Source organism: Elephas maximus, chromosome 24, assembly GCF_024166365.1.
Source record: "Elephas maximus indicus isolate mEleMax1 chromosome 24, mEleMax1 primary haplotype, whole genome shotgun sequence".
NCBI classification, from domain to species: domain Eukaryota; kingdom Metazoa; phylum Chordata; class Mammalia; order Proboscidea; family Elephantidae; genus Elephas; species Elephas maximus.
Window position 1 is genome coordinate 47,401,169 of NC_064842.1, and position 21,867 is coordinate 47,423,035.

Consider the following 21,867-nt stretch of genomic DNA (forward strand, 5'->3'; position numbering starts at 1 on the left):
TCTCATGGTATACTGAACACCCTGCAAAGAGTTGACTGGTGGGCAGAGATAAGAGGGAGAAAGTCAGAATTAGGGATGTGGGGAACCTTTACTTGTGCTTTAAAAAATTTTTTTAGGTTTATTATTTTAAAAACTTGGAAGCTGATTTTTATTAGACTAATTTACATACAATTAAATACACAGATTCTAAGCATTTGGTTCTTTGGATTTTAATAGCTATGTACATCTGCGTAATAATACCACACAAACCTAGATAAAGAACATTTCCAACAGCCACCTCCCCCAGAAAGTTCCCTTATGTCCCTTCCCGATCAATCCTTCCTTAACTCAGATAAATTTTCTAACACCACGGATTAGCTTTGCTTTCTCTTATAAGAACAGACTCCTGCAGTGTGTAACGTTTTGAGTCTGGTTTCTTTTGCTCGACATGATGTTCTGGGGATTTATCTACATTGTTACATGTATCAGTTGTTAGTTTCTTGTAATGGCTAAGTAATACTGTATTGTGAATATACTCCAATTTCTTTCTACCTTCTGTTGATGGAGATTCAGGTTGATCCCGGCTTGGGGCTATTATGAATAAGTCTGCTAATGAACATTTGTGTACAAGTCCTTTGGTAGATGTATGTTTTCATCTTTCTTGGTTACTACCTGGGAGTGGGATTGCTGGGTCGTCGGGACCCTCGTGCTTTTTGAAATGGTCCATGAGCAGGATTGTGGTCATTTCCATCCCAAGGTTGTGACCAGTGCTAATTAACAGCAGCTGTGAACACTTGAGGATAATTTCAGCCCAGGACTGATAACGCTTTCCAGTTTTCACAGTACCCTCATCTATATTCTTTCCTTGAAGTTCAAGCAGTGTCAGGCAAATGGGCAAGGCAAGAATACCCTCTTCATTTTAATAGTGAAGACGCCTGGACTCTAAGAGCTTGAGTGACTTGCTCATCATCCTTTGGCCACTAAGGGAAGAGCCAGGACTCGAACACAGGAGTGCTGGCTCTCGGCCCGTTCTCATTCCACGGGCCCTGCCTCCCTGGAAAGGCTCGCACAACACAAAATGGCAGGAAGAGGAGGTTCAGGAGAACTTTCCAGGAGACCTGAAGCTGAACACCTCACCAACCCTCTCATTGTCTTTCCAGCTGACGAGCCAGGATAAAACCCCTGCCGTGATCCAGAGAGCGATGCTGAAGCACAATCTGGACTCAGACCCCGCAGAAGAGTACGAGTTGGTGCAGGTCATCTCGGAGGACAAAGGTCAGGCACGTGTTCCTCTCACGGCAGGCTGCTGGCAGCGTTTTCATGCTGCTTCTCAGTTCTAGAAGGCAAAAAAAGGGATAGAAGGTCTTTTTATAATGGAATGCAGTATGGGGTTTAAATCATGCATTTTTAGTTTTTTCTGACCTTACATATCCTTTACCTAATTATGTGTTCCAGAGTTACATATGAATCTGAAATTTAGCAATTCTAGTAATAATTTCTCATTGTTTTAGTTAATCATGTATGAACTACTTTTTCTTTATTCATGATGGATCTCTTAAGTAGTAAAGCTTCCGACAACAGAATTTGAAGTTTCTGTACCTCACATTTACTTAGGGGAGGAGCTGGTGACCTAGGAAACACATCAGTACCACTGGGAACTACTTAAAGGATTTATTTTTCTGAAGACTCTTTTGGCAAGCAGTCCCCCCTCCCCGCCCCCCGGGAATGTATCTATTTTCTAATTTGGATTGGGGTTGTGTTTGTTGAGAGGAGGAGACAGGCTGGTAGACTACTCATATTGTAGGAAGTGACTCAGCTGGAGGAAGTCTCTTTTCCAATTGCAGAAGGAGCAGCAAATGTTGTTGACTGAGACCAGCCTGGTCTGCTGAGACCAGTGCTGACCATTACAAGCATCTTAATGTAGGCTCTGTTCACCAACAAGCAGCTCCCCCTATAAAGAAAAGAATTTTACAAGCTAGGGGTATGAGAAAGGAGCAGCAATTCACACTCTCTTTGGCACTGGGTTTTTTGGGTTTGGCCAACGAGTTGCCCAGGGCTCCATCCGGGGCCAAGAGGAGGGTAGCTGAATTAGAGTAGTACCTCCTTCTAGATGGGAAACACATACAGCCTCTGAGAAAATTGTTTTGCAAATATTTCTTTGGAAGTTTTCTGATTTAGTCAGCCAAACCCTAGGTTTTTGAGCAAACCTCTCAATTATAAAATGCCTTTTAATGTAATGACAAACAGTTGAAATTCTAACCCTGACACATGGTCTCCTGAGTTTTACCATGTTGCACAGAAATGCCAAGGTCACAACACAGGCTGAGGTGAGGCCGGTGGGTCTGACTGAAGGTCTGGGAGTCCTGAGGTGCAGCCTCGGGGCCCAGCATTGCTGCTCTCCAGCTGTGCAGGCCTTGGTTCTTAATTAGTTAAATGGAGATAATACCCTACTTGTTCCTCATATCTCACCAGACAATTGTGAAGATAACAGGAGATAATGTTTATGAAAGTGCTTTGGGGAGTTGCAAAGTCATATATAGCTGTGAAGTATAATATTATTGACTTGGAAATATGTGAGAAGAAGCATGAGACACCTTAAGGGGGTTATTCCTTATGAAACATTTGTGCAAAGAATGTACAGGAGCAATTTAGAGCCTGGTTGCAGCCAGTCTTGCTCTAAGTAAGGTCTCAGTGCTGGAAGTTAACTGAAGGCTCACTCATGCCAGGCCTCTACTGGTTGCCTCCTCCACCCCGCAGCTACTGCAGATTTTACCTTCTTTATTCACTGTTTGTTTTTTAAGATACTTGTTACCCCAGAGTGCTAAATATATACCTTTTTGAAAAGATAGAAGTCAATTAAAAATAACTTTGCTTTGATCTCTTCATTTTATATTTGGTAACAATTCTTGTTCAGAAATTGCAGGTATCTAGTTGGGAATCACTGAAGGAGAAAACAGTTTAAATGTTGACAGGTACTATTTTATATGGATTCTGTTTAATATTAAAATTCAAGGCCTTAACAAGGCAAGGACTCAAACAGAATTAAATACTGGTTTGGTTTTGGATTACTTCAAAAATATTTTGATTTTCCAATGAAAGAATTCTGGAAAACTCTGTAGGTTAGGTTCTACTTTTTTTTTTCATAGTTCATAGTCTCTGAGAAAAGCTGCATAGTAGAGTGAAAAATAGACTATGGGAGGCAGGAGACCTGGGTTCCAGTCCCAGTTCAGTTTACTAGCTCTGATCTTGGGAATGTCATTTAACTCCTCCTGACCTCTGCTTTCTACTGCATTTTCTTCTAGCTCTAACATTCTGTACTTGAGCTTTTAGTTCATGGGTTGATTTTTTGAAATCTTATTTGCATTTGTTTTGTAGTTGTTGGGATGAGAAGTTGTTGGGACCTTTTTTTTTTTTTTTTTGAGGGGGTGGGGTGGGGATGGTCATTGGTTCAGTTCAAATTCCAGGGATAAAGGGTCATAGTCCCAACTTTTGTCTGGGCCAGGTTTCCACCTGCCACTGACAGCGCTGGGCTGACCTACAATGCTGACTACCTTCTCTTTCCTTATCTTTTTCAGAGCTAGTGATCCCAGACTCCGCAAATGTCTTTTATGCCATGAACAGCCAAGTGAACTTTGACTTCATTTTACGCAAAAAGAGCCCCATGGAGGAACAAGTGAAACTTCGTAGCCGGACCAGCTTGACATTGCCCAGGACAGCTAAACGGGGCTGCTGGAGCAACAGGCACAGCAAAGTCACCCTCTGAAGGGAGGGACCCAATGGTCCTTGCTCGCCAAGGGCAGAGTGAGGCTAAGAACAGGCGGCCGTGATTGCAGCTACCATCCAGTGTTAGAGCATCGTTGGTGAAGTCAACAGATATTTATTGAGTACCTACTATGTGCAAGGCACTATGATAGGCATTGTGGGGAAATAGGAAATGAATTTGACATGAAGAGATTCACTGATTCTCTTTGATCGATTTGAGACTGGAACACAAAATTATCCATACTTATAAATATATATATATGTACATATATACGTATACATACACACATTTGATGTGTGTGTATATATATGAGGGACTTTATGGGATATTCTGGACTATGGAAAAACAAATTTGCACAATGGCCTGGGAAGTTTAGGTCACTTTTACAGGGAAATAAAAGGAACTGAGAACCTCGTCTCATACCTTCTAAGTAAATGGGATCAGTCCTAGGAATACAGAGTGTCCTTTGTGCCAGTATCACAAGAACTCCAAGCTTTATTTTTACGAGGGGAGAGAAATACTTTATCAATCAAGTGCCACCGGAAAAGAACCGCTAAGAGGCTGGACCTGCCACGGGCTGAATGAAAGGCCACTTTGGAAAGGGTTTGGATGAGCCAGTGGCCTTCAACCTCTGCGTGCATTTGCCACGTTCTTCTACCCCAGGGAGGGCAAGGAGGGGCTTCAGAGGCCCACTCAGACCCACCAGCCTGTCGTCACTCCTCTGGAGTCAATACAAGCCCATTTTGAGTTCTGACAACCACGTCGCATTTCTGTTTTTCCCCTTTAAGAACGTATCACAATCATTATTGCACAAATAGCCATATTCTTTGGTAACTTATTAGCCACAAAAGAGAGCGCAAAAGAATCGTGACACGTTTGGACTGTCATTTGTCTTGGAATGCCACTACTTCACTGCCTTTTCTGAATGCCTTCTGCATGTAAAACAGTATGTCTGGAGTCTTCTGTCATCTGGATCGTTGTACCTCTTTATTATGTGCAATTTGTTCCTCAGGTGTAGAAATTTCTACTGTGACTGACTGATCATTTTGAGTCTGTGAAAGATTTCTGAGCAGTGATTGCCTGTTGATAGCCCCTCTGAAGATGTTCCTTGCCGACAGCAGCATCCTATTTTACTTATTAACTTTTATAGCATTACCGTGCCTAGTCATGGGGCAAAAATGGGGCTGCATATATTATCTAAATCATTTCTTAAAGAGGTACCGTCTTCCAGATTAAATCAGTAATTTTTTTTTTAGGTCCCCAGACTTGCTAGCACAGTGTCACTGTTCAGTGACATTTTTGTCTATAGTAACACTATTACGCTCTCCCTTCCGAATCTGAGCTGAGCTGGGGTTGGAACTAAAAAAGCCATATGTGAAACGTGGACATGTATATGAAGCACTTTCTCAAAATTCCAGTTTTTATTCCAGAAATAAAGACAACGAACTCAGATTATGAAGTGCAGGTTGTAACATGGAGCTTTTTCCCTTTTTATAACTGTAGTGCAGCTCCCAAAAGTTGTGTGGGATTCATGATACATAAATAGCCATACAAAATCTGCAAGAAACACCAGGGAAAGTTTAGAGAATTGTGGCAGAGGACCAAAGAATGACCCAGAAAGGCGTCAGATTTCCTTTCGGTCTTTCTAGGAGATTGGACTGTGTGTCGTAAAGACTGACTAGGCTTCAGCTGGTCGTAAAGCACTTTCTTCTGTTTGTGAGGCTCGTCTGATATGTGCTTCTGTGCTTGGAGGAGAGATGGCCAGGTGGCAGACATCTCAGAGAGTGAAGTCAAATGAATCCTCAGCCTGATTTTTTTTTTTGGTTTGAAGGTCAAAAAGAAGATAAGAACTGTCAGCCTGGTTTGGGTTGTGCCCACCAAGACGGATGTGTTGTGCCCATGTGCTCACCCTGTGTATTTATACTGTACATGTAGAGTCTAGATTTATATACTGCAATGTAAAAAATATACATACATATATATATTTTCCTTTTTTAAAGACAATGGGAATTCCAAGTAGATAAAATAGCTTCATTTATTTAATGCCACTTTAAATGTCTTAAATCTCTTTCCTGGTGGACAGCCGGGTAATGCTTTTAGCTGCTCACATGCTTGTCTTCTCTGCATCTCCATCATCTGTTTACCTTTTGGTTAAATGAATAAACTGGTTTGGGACTTGGCTGGCATTTGCTACCAGACCCAAAGGGATTGTATCTGGGCTATTAATCAGGTGGGTTCTGGGCTCCCACTATATCAGTAAGCCACTCTGGGTTGGTTGGAGGGCACAGAGGGAAAGCCAGTGGCAGTGTCAGGAGGGAAGTCTCTTCACCACCATGAGCATTTGAGGCAAAGAATGACGCCCCTACAAAACTACAGTCAGATATGAAGATTTTCTAGATGCCCCTCTAAAAAAAAAAAAAAAAAATTTTTTTTACTCTTGGGAGCCATACAGTGAAACACTTTTTATAAAGTCCGGCTTAGGTGAGGATCCAAGGTAATACTCTGCCTTCTTTCTGACAGCCTTTCTCCCATTCTGTGATTGCTCCCACCTGTGTGATTCTTGAAACCTTCTGTGGGGCTCCGGAAGCCAAGAGATTTCTGTGGAGGGAGGAGAGAAGGGTCTTTCCAAAAGGCATTCACACTGAGGCCAGCTTCACTCAATAGACACACAAAGCATTGAAGAGGGAAGATTGGAACTGAACAGGGATGTGGGGCTGGGTGGAATAGAATGCTACATTTTTACAGAATTGACAGATGAAATAGTTATTTTGTACTTTATAGATAAAACTTTAATTGTCATTTATCATATTGTTTCCAAAAAGTTCCTGGGATTATTGTTCAATGGATTCCTAGATCCAGACCCAATTTACCAAATTTTCTGGGGCCTTGTGGGATTTTGTAAAGAGCCAAATAGGTATTTTAATAATAAGAAACTGATAATATGAATGAAGCAGGAAAAGTGAGGGATTTTCATCTTTGGCTCTAGGTGACTATTGTTTCAAGATCAGTCTAGAAAACAGGTCCCCTTGTTTTCCTTCTGTCTAGAAACTGGATTGGTTTCTAGATACGCCTGAAGGGATATCTTAAAATTTCCTTCTTTGGAGTACTTTCGAAATCTTCATGCAGCACAGAGCTGTTACGAGGCATACAGCATTGCTTACATGCCTTGGTTTCAATGGTATTGAGGTCCCCTGACCCCAAACTTCTTTCTCTAAAGAAGCCGAGAATTCCACTATGAGGAGTTATTTCCATTGTGTTTTGCATTTCCTCTAGGATCTCTCTTGAAATACCTCTGCAGGGATAGATTAGGCTGAAGTAACAAACTGTGAAATCTCAGTAACTTAGTTTTATTTTTTCATTCATGTCACAGTGTAACACAAGTCAGGCTTTCCTCTAGCAGTAGTTCAAGAACCCAGGTGGCTTCTGTCTTGCAACTCTATCACCTCCATTTTGTGCTTCAAGTCACAGTGATGACAAAGAGTATGGAGAACTCATACCTGTTTGTAACTGCCATAGACCCAAGTGACACATGTCATTTCTACTCATAGTCCATTGTTCACAACTAGCCATATGGCCCCAGTCCAAGTGCAGGGGAGGCTGGGAAATGTAGAACACCTGGAAGAGTTGGTAGGTACTACCATCTCTGCCACAAAGGAATAATGTCTTCTTGCCAGGGTGCACAAGTTTAAATTTTTCTACAGTCATCAAAGTTTTTAGAAGAGATGGGGGTGAGGACTTGAGATGGGGGCTACACAGAGCAAAGGAAGAGTTGGAGAAAGAGAGGTGCTCAAAGGAGAATACCAGAAAGACTGATTTAATTTTGTTTAGAATCAGCTTTAATAATGTTTATTTTTAATTTTCAGCATGCAATCACCACCAATTTACATGCTTCCAACTTGGTCCCAAGGAGCCCTGTTGGCAGAACAGTTAAGTGATTAGCTGCTAACTGAAAGGTCAATGGTTCAAACCCACTCAGAGGCTCTGCAGGAGAAAGACTTGGTTATCTGCTGCCATAAAGATTCCCAAAACCCAGTGCAGTGGAGTCGATTCCAACTCATAGCGACCCTATAGGAAAGAGTCGAACTGCCTCACAGAGTTTCCAAAGAGTGCCTGGCGGATTTGAACTGCCGACCCTTTGGTTAGCAGCCGTAGCACTTAACCACTACATTGTAATCTTTATGGAAAAAAAAATTTTTTTTTTTTTTCCATAAAGATTACAGCCTACAAAACCCTATGGAGCAGTTCTACTCTGTCACATGGGGTTGCTGTGAGTCAAAATTGACAGCACCTAACAACATGGAAATCAACTCGATGGTAACAGGTTTGGTTTTATGATTTAACAACCACATGGCCCCTCTTGTGGTGAAACCAGAAGCTACTTTACAGATGTTGTACTTCAAGTTAAAAAAGAAACTTAGAAAAAGTGTGTCCACATATATCACCAGACCAAATAGGAGGCAGCAAATTTAGATTATTTTAGACTCAGAATTTGGAAACCATCATTGGGCATGACTTTTCAACATCTCTACCTGAGTGACAGCCTACAGTAGAGCCCTGCATGGGAACAGTCACTTATTTAACAGGAATCCAGTACATTCAATATTTTCTTGAGAGTTGGCAGGCATCTCAGAAGTCATGTGGTCAGCTCCCTCATATTATAGAAAAGGGAGCTGAAGCCCAGAGCAGTTAAGCAAGTAAAGGCTAGTGGCAGAGCTCTGAATTATCGAGCCCCACCAGGTGTGTCTCTGGTGGTATAGTGGTTAAGTGCCATGGCTGCTAACCAAAAGGCCAGCAGTTCGAATCTACCAGGCGCTCCTTGGAAACTATGGGGCAGCTCTACTCTGTCTTACAGGGTTGCTATGAGTCAGAACTGACTCAACAGTGACCGGTTTGGTTTATTTATTTATTTTTACCAGGTGTGTCTCACACTGGGCTGGGCACTAAATCAAGGAGACATTCTGGACAGACACTCCTCCATGGCCTCGTGGAGCTGGCAAGAATCCCCCAAATCTGTTGGCTTGATCCCCAGTCTCCCACTCATATGCATCCACACAAATGGTCAGAGGAACATCTGGTCTGTTCTTTAATGTCTCCAAAAAACATTCTGCTGCAGGTCGTAGTACTGCTGCCTATCTTCCTGAGCCTCATTCCCATCTCAGAGATGAAGAAAGAGAGCCACAGGGACCACGATTACATTGTGAGTTAGCTTCCCAGCTAGGATTTGCATTCATTTCTGACCTATGGGCTCTGCCAGCCCATGGGGGTTCCTTGGAAAAGCACCAGCTGACCATTAAGAAAGGAGGAGTGGATGTGGCTAGGGCTTGGGTGTCACCCGTGAGAGCCAGCTGTAGGGCTTCCCACCCAGCCTTTCTGTAAGCAGTTTATCATGGCCTTCTCAGAGGAAGTAATTTTTATTCCCATCTCTGTGTAATCTCAACACAACATTTTGGGCTACAGCTCCAATTTGTTATGTAAGAATTAAAAGGGAGGCGGTGAGTAAATCAAGTTTAAGAGGAAAAAAAAAGACAGTGAAGGATTTCAACTGTATCTGAATTGATCCAGCCACAAAAATCAAGGCACCGGTTGTGAAATGGGAGACGCATTCTAAATGAAACTGTTAGCTTGCTGCCAGAAATCTATTATTGATCCAACAGCCCAGCCTCCACCAAAATGTCATCTGAGAGTCTACAATCTGATCAACAGAATAATCAGCATATGAGATTTCATAGGTGGGAAGTGGACATATGGATTGGAACTGTGAACTTGTTTATCAGAATGTGCGTGCGTGTGTGTGTGAGAGAGAGAGGGAGGGAGGGACAGACGAGATTAGACGTTAATGAGAAAACAAGAAACAAGTCATAGGCAGCTTTGCGGTGGGTGCAGTTTGGTGTGGATGGAATCTTGGATGGAATCTGACTGCCACGGTCTGACTCTCGGGCCACTTAATACCGTAGGCAAATCATTTAGCTATTGCCTCATTTGGAAGTAGGGATTGACAATAGTTCCTACCTCTTAGAGTTCATGTAGTATTAAATTATATGGCACCCATAAAGGAAGCACAGTTCACTCTGGCACATAATATGTTAGTTGCTGTTATTTCTGGGAAGCCCTGGCCTAAGGGGTGTCCTGTCTTAGAAGCCGCCCTCCAACCTCCTTCCCTGGGTGCGCAACCAGACAGGTCAGATATGGAGCTCCGAGGAGAGGGGCTTTAGATGTGTGGAACAGCACCCTGGGAAAGATGAAGGCTGCTGCTGCTGCTGCTTTGGGGAAAGACTGACTCATGGAGTTGGAAGGCCTCCAGGGCTCCTGTGGCTTACTCCACAGCCACGCTCCTCAAAGGCCTCCGGGCTCCCAGACCAGGATGGGCCCCCACCCAGCTCAGCCCAGCACAGTGCAGCCCCCAGCAGCTGCAGGCTGCCCCACGTGAGTGCACGCTGGCCGGGGCTGTGAGCCACCTCCCAGAGCCAGAGAGGTTAGGTCACCAGACTGGAGCGTGTAGGGATTCCGTCGCCACCTCTTTGGAGTCCCTTTGTGGGCAGGGAGGGACGGGTTTCTCTCACTGGAAGCCAGCCTCCTGCTCCTGTATCCTGCCTCATCTGTGTCCTGTCTGGGTTCTGCGTCTGTCCCGGCAGGGAGGGGTTCTCTGCTCTTATGTGCTTTGCAGGGACAAGTCAGATGCATGACTTGGCCAGAGGCGTTACCAAAAAAACCCATTGCTCTGAGTCGATTCGGACTCATAGCAACTCTGTAGGACTGAGTAGAACTGCCCCATAGGGTTTCCAAGGAGTGCCTGATGGGTTTGAACTGCTGACCTTTTGATTAGCAGCCATAGCTCTTAACCACTATACCACCAGGGTTTCCCCAGAGGCACTGGGGACATGGAAAAATTTTAGTGTTGTGTTTAGATCCATTTAAAACCCTGTTCCATTTCCAGGCTGTTCAGCTCAATGGCCATTCAATCCCTTCTGTGGTTGCAGATTTAAATGATAAAATAATCACTTTACTGGCCAGGTTGTTGCCACTCCCACTTTAAGCTCCCGAGTTCTGCTGCTATTTTCCCCTGTCTCCCTCCTCCTGCCCCTGTTCTTTGCCATGTGAACAGACATCGCTTTCTGAGTTTGTCTCATCCTCTGTCCTTGCCCCTCTCTCCTGGACGTGGCTCTTGGCAGCAGGGCTTTTCCTACTCTTTCCTCCTCTTTCTTCTCCCTCCAAATTCTGAGAAGTCTGCCCCACTCCAGGTGTTCCCTCACACTCAGCTCTAAGCGTGGTTTCTTCCCTGTGCCAAGCCTGAACAATACTATGCCCTTCTAGTCTTCACAGTTCATGCTGGCACTGAAGCAGTTTAAACCCCTAAGATCAAACCGTCAAACTTAGACAGCTCCACTCTTGTCTGGTCACATCTTCTCCAAACTTTGAATTCCCTTTTGGGAGAGGACACTTTGTTATTGATTTTTCTCTACCAACCAACAACCAGTTGCCATCAAGTTAACTCTTCACTCATTGCTACCCCATGTGTGTCCGAGTAGAACTGGCAGGCTTTTTAGAGGTAGATTGCCAGGTCTTTCTTCCAAGGCATCTGTGAATTAGCGGAGTGTGTTAACCATTTGCACCACCCACGGGCTCCAATTAATTCTCTGAACTTCTCTTAAGAGTGCGAGACAAGAATGGAGTGAGGCTGTCCACCCCACCCTGAAAATCAAATTTCCCCGAGTGAGAGCCCAGACTTACGTCAGGTTGCCTCCAGAGTAAGAAACGCTCAGAGGCGCCCTCTGTGTGACCACCGGGGCTGAGACACAAGCCCTCTGCAGGCCCAGAGGAGCTCAGACACTGATTTTATTACAACGCCTATTCCAGAGGAAGCCGAGCTGAAGAAACGACAGGGAAGGGCATAAAAATAAACTCAGTAAATTAAAAATAAAGAGAAGCAAGTCCTCGCAGGCGATCCTTCATTCTTTCCACCCCTTGTTTGGGCAGATGGGAGGATGAGTTGGGCGGAGCAGCAAAGCGGGTATCACAGGAGAGACCCAGCAAAGATCTTTTGAAGTATTAGCACATCTGTGGGTGGAGGCAAAAACGAAGCCATTTTAGGGAAATTCGCAGAGCAGAAAGGGCCATTCTCCTGCCCCACACCTAATTTTAACTGGGTCATGCCACTACTTTCATTGGAATTCCATTCACTGTTTAATAGTTCAGTCTATAAATTTCTCCTGAAAGCTTGCTGAGACACCTCATGCTGTAACTTGAGCCATTTTCTCTGGTTCTGTCCTCATGATAAGAGGAGGCATCATTTTCTATGTAACTTTTTTTTTTTTTTAACATCACGTGTTAAAACCCACCAACGTAACCTCTCTTTTCTCTGTGCAGGCAAAAAAGGACTGGTTGGCTATCAATGGCTAGATTTCTTGTTATTATCTCATCGTCCTGCATTATCTTAGGACTGCTCGCAGGGTGCTCCTCACATGTGCCCCGCTCCTCCTGCGCCTCCCCCGCTTCCACATTTAATCAGAACTTCTCTGGGGGCAGCAGGTTCTTTCTGAAATAATAAACATCACCACAACACACAAACCGTTAGCATAGTGATTAGTTTCTAAACCTGCTCTCGGTTTTCTCAATGTGTTGTCCGTTATGTGCCCATATTTTCTTACCAAATGGCCAGCCTCATTCTCATTTTTTTTTTTTTTTTTTGGTCATTTTTTAACTTCTTGATAAATTAACTTGCCAGTCACTGGAGCATATCTGGATTATTTCTTTTCCCTTCTCTTTAGCTGGGGAGAATATCTTGAAAGCACGTGACATTGTAGAAAATCTCCTGGGAAGACTCACTTTTATTTTACAGTAACTGTTGTTGTTGTGTGTCATAGAGTCGATTTTGACTCGTGTAACCCGATGTGACAGAATAGAACTGCCTCTATAGGGTTTTCTCGGCTGTAATCTTTAAGGGAGCAGATCATCAGGTCTTTCTCCTGCAGAGTTGCTGGATGGGTTCAAACCAACAACCTTTTGGTTAGCAGTCGAGCACTTACCCTTTGTGCCACCAGGGCTCCTTTTATTTGTTATAAGGATTTGTTCCAACCGTAAGTGAAAAGACCCCAAGTTTGTAGCTAGACAGGAATATATCTTGTTTTGGACACCACCATTTTACTGGAAACCTGTGCATTATGTCGGAACAGTAACCGAACCCAGAATCCCCCCCAGAAACAGTGACCTCTGTGTTTATCATTAAAGTCCAGAGAAGGAAGATAGCAGACTTACCTTGCTACCATTATCAGGTCTCAGTCTGATTTCCTGTCATCGCCCCCAACACATACCTGACTCTCAGTGCTGCTGAGTCCCTATCACCCCCGCCAACATGACACGACAGGCCCTTTCGCAGTTTCACGCCTTCTCAATGCCTAGAATGGGTTCTCACCCACCGTGTCCAGCCCTTTTCCATCTTCTCAACTCCCATTCATCCTCCCCATCAAAGCTGTCCCAGTGGCCCTTGGCAAAATAAAGGTTGTCATGGGTCTGATGGGCCACTTTATTCCAGTCTCTGAAATTAAGCCATGGTGTTTTGTAGCCACCTGCTTACGTGACTCCTGCACTGGACCATGGACCCACAGCAGTAGGGACTTTGCCAAGGCCACTGTGCTTCTCAGTGCCTGGTACAGGGTCTGAAACCAGGCAGCACTCACGATATGTTTTCTGAGATTTGGGGAAGCTTGATCTGAAAATCAAAGGATCACTGAGGCCAACATGCATCCTTGCTCTGTACCCTCCCCCCTCCTTTTTTTTTTTTTTTGCCTTGGGAGAAAGTTCTTTGACCTTGGACAGACGTCTCAGTATCTTTCAATGAGTGGCTAGACCTACAGGGACAAAAATGCAAGATGGCCATCTCCCTTAACACCCTCCAACTGAGGACTCCTTCTGTCTTTCTGCACCTTAGAATCCTTTTCAGTTTACCCACCTTTTCCCATCAGTCAAGGCAACCCCACTGGAAGGAAGGACAAGGCCCACCTCTCTCATTTACCATGGGGATCACATCATAATGGCAGTCACCCCTGGCCTTCAACATCCTTGGTTCAGTGCAGGCCTAGAAATCCCAGCAGCGTTGGCCACTGACCGGTGTTTGAGGAACCAATGAACAATCACAGCTTCGAGCTTTTTTTTTTTTTTAATTTTTCACAAAGACCTCCAGAAGGAAAGTAGTTTATCATTTCCCCACCCTGAAATGGCACAGCATGACAGACAGAGTAGGGTAGTTGATACCACTCTTCCTTGTTTTCCAGAGTTCCAGCAGCAGGCCTGAGCGAACCTGAAGCTAGGCCCCTGCACATGTCCTCTGCAAATTATAGGTGCTCAGTACACACCCAGCAGCACCAGCGCTGCTGAAGTCAGGATCGTCAGTCCAGAAGATCCCGCCACTGGAGATTCCGAGACAATCCCGACGGGAATTAACCTCCAGAGGCAGGTGTCGTGGCAGGCAGGCAACGAAGGCCTCACCACAGCCTTCTTGTGACACCAGCAAAAGTCAACTTTCTTAGCTTGAGACTTCAGACTCAAGGGAGGAAGAAGAATGAGATCAAGGAACTCCTTGATTGCTGTCAAGATGACATTTTTAAAGAAATGCTAGGTCTGCAGTACACAATGTTCACAAGGAAAGAACGTCACTTAGGATTCCAGACCAGAACAGGGAGAAGCAAAGACTGGGCTAACAGCCAGAACTTTATTCACAGTAGAACAATCCTAACCTAAAAATGCTAGAATTTAAGACCAATGTCTTTTAAGAATGAGAATTCTTAAACCGTCAGACCAGCTGACAAGTAAAAGGGAAAAAAAGTTCTCTATTAAACAAAACAACACAAAAAATCAACTCAATCTTCCTCCACTCCCCAAACCCCGGCCACCTCCCACCCCATCAAAAACAAAAACAAAAAAAGTCACTAAAGCCATGCACACTTGCACACACTCAAATATGCAAACAAAATACAAAATACCCCAAGAAACCTTAGGAATCATCCAAGACTTTTTCACTAGCTCCCCGATGTTCTTTCTGTTTGTATGGAAAAAAAGAGTCAAGCCTTGACAGCTACATCTACACAGTACAAATCGGAGCCAGATAAGATCCCTTTCCTCGGTTTCCTGACTTAATAATCATCGTAGAAGAATGTTAACAGTAAGTCAGAAGGAAGGCCAACTCTGGTGTCCTGGATGAGGCAAGCTTCTGTGTTGTCCTACAACCTGAGGCCCTCACCGGGGGAGCTCTAAGCTTAGTCCACACAGTACTCTCCTTCCTCTGCCCATGGGCTCTGCTCCAAAGCAGGGCTTCGAACCGGTTCAAACCAGTTCAGTCATGGCCAATGAAGTGACACTGGAACAGACTCAAGTTTTTAGTGACCTGGAATGATAACCAGAATGGGAAAAATTACAGGTCGAAGCCCTGGAATGGGAGACTCGGAAGAGGCATAGTGAGCCTTTTCAGGAGCCCAATGCATGAGATTGGATCATTGGCAGGATTGAAGAGAGTGACACACATTCAAAGCGGCATGCTCAGGTGCCATCTTTGAGTGGGACATTGCTGTTTCTGACTCTGTTCAAAACCCCACAGGCAAGAGATTTGGTTGCTGTGCAACACATACGCTGCCCTTGTTTTCTAAGAGGGAGATTAGCCTTCTAGCAGGGCTTCAACCCGTAATTTTTCTCATTCCGGTTCTTGTTCTGGTGCACCCAAATTTTTTAAAAATTCGTGTCTATTTCAGTTTCGCTTCCTCAGCATGACTGAACTGGAAGGGAGTGGTTCGAAGCCCTGCTCAAAGTGCCTGCCCAGTGAGTTTCAATATGAAACTCAGGGTGCTGGGGCTGCAGAGCCCTCCTGGGTGGCGGCTGTGGGGCATGGGCATTGAGGGATGAGGGTGCATGTACAGGATACTTGGGGAGGGCATTTCTGAAGGCAGATTTTCTTCTTGTATGCCTGAGAACCAACGTGTGCCAAACCTGAGCCAAACCATCATGAGACATCTTAGAATCACAGCCTGTGGAGTTGGAAGAGATTATACAGTTCAACTCTGCATTGTACATAGAATCAATCTATGAAGAAAGCCAAAAGTCATGTAAGAGACACCTTGATCAATATAGGAGACTCTAGAGAGGGTGTCTATCCAGGATTCTGACTCTGAGAGCCTCCTTGGCTGTTGGCCTAAATCCACTGACCAGTCAGTCCATTGTTTCTGACCAAGGTCTTTGACCTTCACTGAAGAATCATTTGTTCCCAGATGGTGAGAATCCCCCACACAACAGACCTCTCTGCAAGTCAGGCTGGGAAATGTGGGAGAATTGGATGGTTGAACCAATGTGTCCACACTGACCACTCTCCAGGGTGCAATGAGAGCTTGAAACATCTGTTTCCCCTGCCTTATCCTACAATGTTTGCCCACATTTTGTAAAACAAATCATTCAAAATATAATGAAAAGCCCAGCAAGGACCGTTGCTGGCCTGAAAATGTGCTGTCTCTTAACAGTGACTCATAAATTTACACCTGCAGTTCATTCCCTGACTGAGGGGTGGGGCTGGGGGGGAGGGAGCTGATACACTGCAGCAGCACGTGGACCCCAGGACAGGAGTTTATACACCAGCCCTGACCCCTTATATATTAAATTTATCTTTATAAATAGAGCATCCTCACTCAAGTGACCACAATTAAGAAAAAAAAGGCCAAAGGTTGAGTTCTTTTTCCCTCAAATATGTACACAAACCCTCAGCTATCTGCCAAATTATAGCCTCATGGCAAGCTAGAAACCTCTTTATGACAGCTCCTTTGCCATGATGGTCAAGGGCCGAGACTCAGCCAGATCCAAACACCCAATCCTCATTAGACTATGAGGACTAAGATAAAAAAATTCACTTTGCCATAGGGCTCATGATGGAATTCCTTTAAATAAGAAGCCCAATTAATATGGTTTGATTCCCGTCCCCCCCCCCCACACAAAATGTTTCATGGTTACATCTATCACATAAAGTAAGCTCCCACGAGACCGAAAATGTGGTCCCTTGGCTTGTCTTGACTACCCATTTATTGATGTGACAACTTGGTAATCATCCTTCTCCTGGGTGAGTCTCCAAGCCACGTTGCTCAACCTTAATGCGGGAAGTGGTATCATATGGAGAATGAACTGAAGAACTGAGTGTCTGGATTGAAGTTTATCTTAATGGTTCCCATAAAGCTTACCTTCTAGCCATCTAGGAAATATGGGTTTAATTTCCCTATTCCCCTCCACTGTCAAAAATATATTAATTTTGAGCAATCACATGAGACCACTTTGGTTAGACTGTGACAACTAAAAGAAGTTGGAGCAAACAGATGAATAGCCCTTTAAAAAAACCAAAGGGTGATGAACCAGAATGTGTCAAATGCACCTACAAGCTTTCATAGCTCATCTTTTGAAGGCACAGTGTCCAGGGAGGTTGGCGGCGGCAGTGCCTCTGTGTTTTTGGCAGTGTTGTGGATACGTCCTTGCTTCCGGGACTTCCAGGGATGTGTCCTGTCCCAGTCGGTGGCCACAGTCTCATTGTCCCAGATGGTCGAGGTCTCCGTGTCACTCAGGTACCCTGGCTGTCCTGTGTAGTGCGTGGGGTAGATGAGCAAAGGCTCTGCGGAGAAGGCTTTCAAGTCTCTGGGTTCATAGTACTCCTTGTACTCAGCTCTGAAAGCAAGAGGCAGAGGTGCATGAGGGGGCAAAACACACACGGAACAGGTGAATGAGAGTGGAGGGCCCCTGTATGCTATTTCTTAAATGCTCATGCATTCATCTGATTTTTTTTTTTTTGTAATTTTTATTGTGCTTTAAGTGAAAGTTTACAAATCAAGTCGGTCCCTCGCATAAAAACCCATATACACCTTGCCACACTCCCAATTACTCTCCTCCTAATGAGACAGCCTGCTCTCTCCCTCCACTCTCTCTTTTCCTGTCTATTTCACCAGCTTCTAACCCCCTCCACCCTCCCATCTCCCCTCCAGGCAGGAGATGCCAACATAGTCTCAAGTGTCCACTTGATCCAAGAAGCTCACGCCTCACCAGCATCCCTCTCCAACCCATTGTCCAGTCCAATCCATGTCTGAAGAGTTGGCTTCAGGAATGGTTCCTGTCCTGGGCCAAAGAAGGTCTGGGGGCCCTGACCACCAGTGTCCTTCTAGTCTCAGTCAGACCATTAAGTCTGGTCTCATGAGAATTTGGGGTCTGCATCCCACTGCTCTCCTGGTCCCTCAGGGCTTCTCTGTTGTGTTCCCTGTTGGGGCAGTCATTGGTTGTAGCCAGGCACCATCTAGTTCTTCTGGTCTCAGGATGATGTAGTCTCTGGTTCATGTGGCCATTTCTGTCTCTTGGGCTTGTAATTGCCTTGTGTCCCTGGTGTTCTTCATTCTCCTTTGATCCAGGTGGGTTGAGACCAATTGATGCATCTTAGATGGCTGCTTGCTGGCATTTAAGACCCCAGACGCCACTCTTCAAAGTGGGATGCAGAATGTTTTCTTAATAGATTTTATTATGCCAATTGACTTAGATGTCCCCTGAAACCATGGTCCCCAGACCCCTGCCTCTGCTACGCTGGCCTTTGAAGCATTCAGTTTATTCAGGAAACTTCTTTGCTTTTGGCTTAGTCCAGTTGTGCTGACCTTCCCTGTACTGTGTGCTGTCTTTCCCTTCACCTAAAGTAGTTCTTATCTACCATCTAATTAGTGAATACCCCTCTCCCACCCTCCCTCCCTCCCCCCTCTCAAAACCACAAAAGAATGTTTTCTTTCATCTGATTATTTTTTTAAGTTGTGTTCTTTTTGAAAAAACTTCAGTCTGTAAACACAATAAAAGTTTCTTTAAAAGTTTTCAGGCAATCTTATAAAAAAAAAAGTTCACAATTCTGTTCTATTTGAACAGACTGGAACCCTGGGGGTGCAATGTTTAAGCTCTTGGCTGCTAACCAATAGGCTGGCAGTTGGAACCCACCAGCCACTCTGTGGGAGAAAGATGTGGCAGTGTGCTTCCATGAAGATTACGCCTTGGGAGCTTATGGGCACTTCTACTCTGTCCTCCTATAGGGTCGCTATGAGTCAGAATCGACTCTATGACACTCAACAACAACAACATTTGAAAAGACTAATTTAAAAGATGAATTTTAGGTCTTACTCTAACAGTTAAAATTTGAGCTTTGTTGGACCATAATAATAAATAAATATGATCACTTTATAGAAAAGGCCCTGTTTCTGCATTAATACATTAGAAATCTGAGATCTGAACAGCAGCAGGGGGCAAGAGCAAGGGCATGAGCTTTGAAGCATTTCTACTTGGCTTTCGTTCCAGCTCCTGTGAGGGTAAAGGGGAGGAATAACTTGGCCTCTCTCCAGGGTGCTTGTGCAGATTATATGAGTGTTATCCATAAGGATTCTAGGTCAGTGAGTAACACCATATATATTAATTTCTCTTCTGTGAAGGGGATAATGATTGATTTGTTTTACATCAAATAATATCTCCCAAAAAGATATGTTGAAGTCCTAATCCTCGATACCTGTAAATGTGACCTTGTCTTTGAAGATGCTATTGGTTAAGTTTATATGAAGTCATACTGGAGTAGGCTGAGTCCTAATACAATCTGAGGGGTGTCGTTGGAAAAGAGGAGAAAAGACACAGAGAGATACAGAGGGAAAATGGCCACATGACCATGGGCAGAGATTGGAGCTGCAAGCCAAGGAACACCACAGATCTTTGGTAATCATCAGAAGCTAGGAGAGAGGCATGGAACACATTCTCCTTCAGAGCCTCAGAATGAACCAACATGGTGGACATGGTGATTTCACACTTCTGGACTCTAGAACTGTGAGGCAATAAATCTTTGTTCTTATAAGTCACCCATTTGTGGTACTTTGTTACTGCAGCCCTAGGAAACTAATACAGACCTCTGTGTTTCTGCCTAGAGGCAGAGAGAAAATCAGCCTCTAACATATTGTATAGACGGAGGGTGAGGAGCTTCATTTTTGCTGAGGACAGAGACAAAATGAACACAATGCAGCACAGGAAATTCAACAGCTAAAATGAAGACAGTCTGCTAAGGAAATCACTCAGCAACTCAGAGGAGTAGAGGTTAGAACCTGGACTCCTGCTCCATCTATGAAGTTAGGGACCAGGGTCCAGCAGCTGTTATGCATAGAGTTTGGCTTAGGCTCTAAGAACACAGAGATGAAAAACTCTTCCTGCCTCAAGGGGCTCATAGTTTATCTGGGAGACTGACAGGTAAACCATCAATTACCACTCCCTGTGGTAAGTGCTAGGTCAGTGTAAGCTCCAGGGTATGGAAATCCTGAGCATCAGACTGCCTGCCTCCATAGGTACCCTGCTCAGGTGCCATCTCCACTGCTGCAAGACTCTTACACATCTCTGTGACAACAGGTATCACAATATCTCAGGATGATTTGTCCATGAAACTGGGTTCCCCACCAGACTGTAAACTCTGCAAGGACAGGGGATCACTGCTTGACCACATGCATTTAAAGAGTAATGAACTGAACCAAACGAACTGAAGAACATGGGGTGCTTAGGAAGATAACCTTCATCTTGAGGTGCATAAGCTTATGGAAGTAAGAAGAACAAAGTCAAGGAGAGAACATGCAGCTTATGTCAGAGTTACAGAACACACTGGGTAAGAAGATCAAAGTCAAGGAGAGAAGAAGCAGTTTATGGCCAGTTAATGGACACACTAGTATTAAAGGTACTCACCATCTCTGTCTCATCTTCCCCATCTATAAAAGGGAATAATCACTTGAGTCTGCCTCTCTGGGTTGATTATAAAAAGATCATTTAGGAAAGCAACAAAATTCTACAGAACATCAAGTACTACCCAGAAACTGAGAAGCGTAGTTGATGAAGGGGCTGGGGCTATGGGGCTGGCAGGGACTTCCAGGTGACTCACACAGGATGCTTGTTGTACATGATTGGCAGAAACTCATCCACTGGCAGCATCTTCCCAAAAGGGTTGGCTCCAACCAGCTTCTGCGCTCCTTCCAGAGAAATGACATAGCCCAGGGTCCAGTAGGAGTAGTCGGCTTCGACTAGATTTACCACACTGGGTACAGCTTTCTCAGGTTCTTTTAATTGCATCCTCTTCCTGCCAATATAACTAAAAGGAAATGGGCAGAGGAGAACAATTCCAACTTGAAAATTAGACAGTGATTAAGAATGGAGCACAGGTTTGGTTTACACAGAAATTTGAAATCTTGGACCAAAGGTGTCTCACATCAAACGTACTGCATACACAAAGTGTATCAGGCAACCAACAATGACTGTCATCTGCCATCAATGGGATGCCAGTTTCTGGTACTTGATATTTTATAAAGTTTTATTGCTTTTCATTTCCCTGGCTCCATTGATCACAACCCCAACTATTCCTGCCTAGTGGACTATGTTCAAGGCAGAGAGTTAAGAGGTAGAGAGATCAAAAAATCATTCAGGTCATTTCCCAAAGATGGTGTGGGATTTCTAGCTGTGTTTACAGAGCTTGGAAGGGAACAAAAAAAAGGGGGGGGGCCAGATGTGAGATTTTGAGTTTGTTGTGTTTAAATCCCCAGAGCTTAGCCTCTCATACTGTCTGCACGGCTCTCTAAATGCTAGTGGTGAACACAGGACAGAAGGGGCTATGGGAAAGAAACAAGCTGTAGTAAAGAACCCAGGAACCCAAGAGCAGTTCCAAGGGGGCTTTTCCTGGGGAGCATGAATGACAAGGCCTGCATGGCCTTCTCCCCATCTCATTCACCTAGGTCTTGCCTTGTTTCCTCCTAAGAAAGGCTCCCATGCATGTTCTGTCCTCCATCTACACCTTCTACAACAGAGGTACCCTCCAGCATTCCTGCCTTCCTGTAGTCTACTCATGGAACTGTGATCCATTATTTTGTCTGCAGCCTGTTTGCTTTCAGTGAGATTGAGTGAGTTGAGTTGTCTGTTTCCTGCCTGCTAGGTAAAACAGTACTTGATTTATTTTGCCCCTAAAATTATCTCTCTCAGTGTTCAAGGGATTTCCCCTTGTTCAAGCATTCCAGAATGTGTTGAATAAGTCTGTGTTCATGCTTCCGGCTCCTCTGAGAATATCAACCATATATCCTCTCAGC

The 21,867-nt window shown here is 44.4% G+C and overlaps 2 protein-coding genes across 6 annotated transcripts in view; one reads left to right on the plus strand and one right to left on the minus strand.

Annotated features, from left to right (window-relative positions):
- Window positions 1–6,521, plus strand: part of RGL1 (ral guanine nucleotide dissociation stimulator like 1) — a 286,792-nt gene extending 280,271 nt beyond the window's left edge. Inside the window, exons 18-19 of one of the 2 annotated variants that reach the window (XM_049868101.1) lie at window positions 1,140–1,254; window positions 3,555–6,521. In XM_049868101.1, the coding sequence (XP_049724058.1) occupies window positions 1,140–1,254; window positions 3,555–3,742 (303 nt within the window). In that variant the 3' untranslated portion in view covers window positions 3,743–6,521. The remainder of the gene's footprint in view (window positions 1–1,139; window positions 1,255–3,554) is intronic. The other variant, XM_049868102.1, reaches the window with a different exon arrangement.
- Window positions 6,522–16,717: 10,196 nt separating this feature from the next.
- COLGALT2 (collagen beta(1-O)galactosyltransferase 2) overlaps window positions 16,718–21,867 on the minus strand; it is a 137,473-nt gene continuing 132,323 nt past the window's right edge. For 3 of the 4 annotated variants that reach the window (XM_049868104.1, XM_049868103.1, XM_049868106.1), the window contains 2 exons: window positions 20,676–20,882; window positions 16,718–17,422 (listed from right to left, as the gene is read on the minus strand). In XM_049868104.1, coding sequence (XP_049724061.1) covers window positions 17,146–17,422; window positions 20,676–20,882 — 484 coding nt within the window. In that variant the 3' untranslated portion in view covers window positions 16,718–17,145. The remainder of the gene's footprint in view (window positions 17,423–20,675; window positions 20,883–21,867) is intronic. The other variant, XM_049868105.1, reaches the window with a different exon arrangement.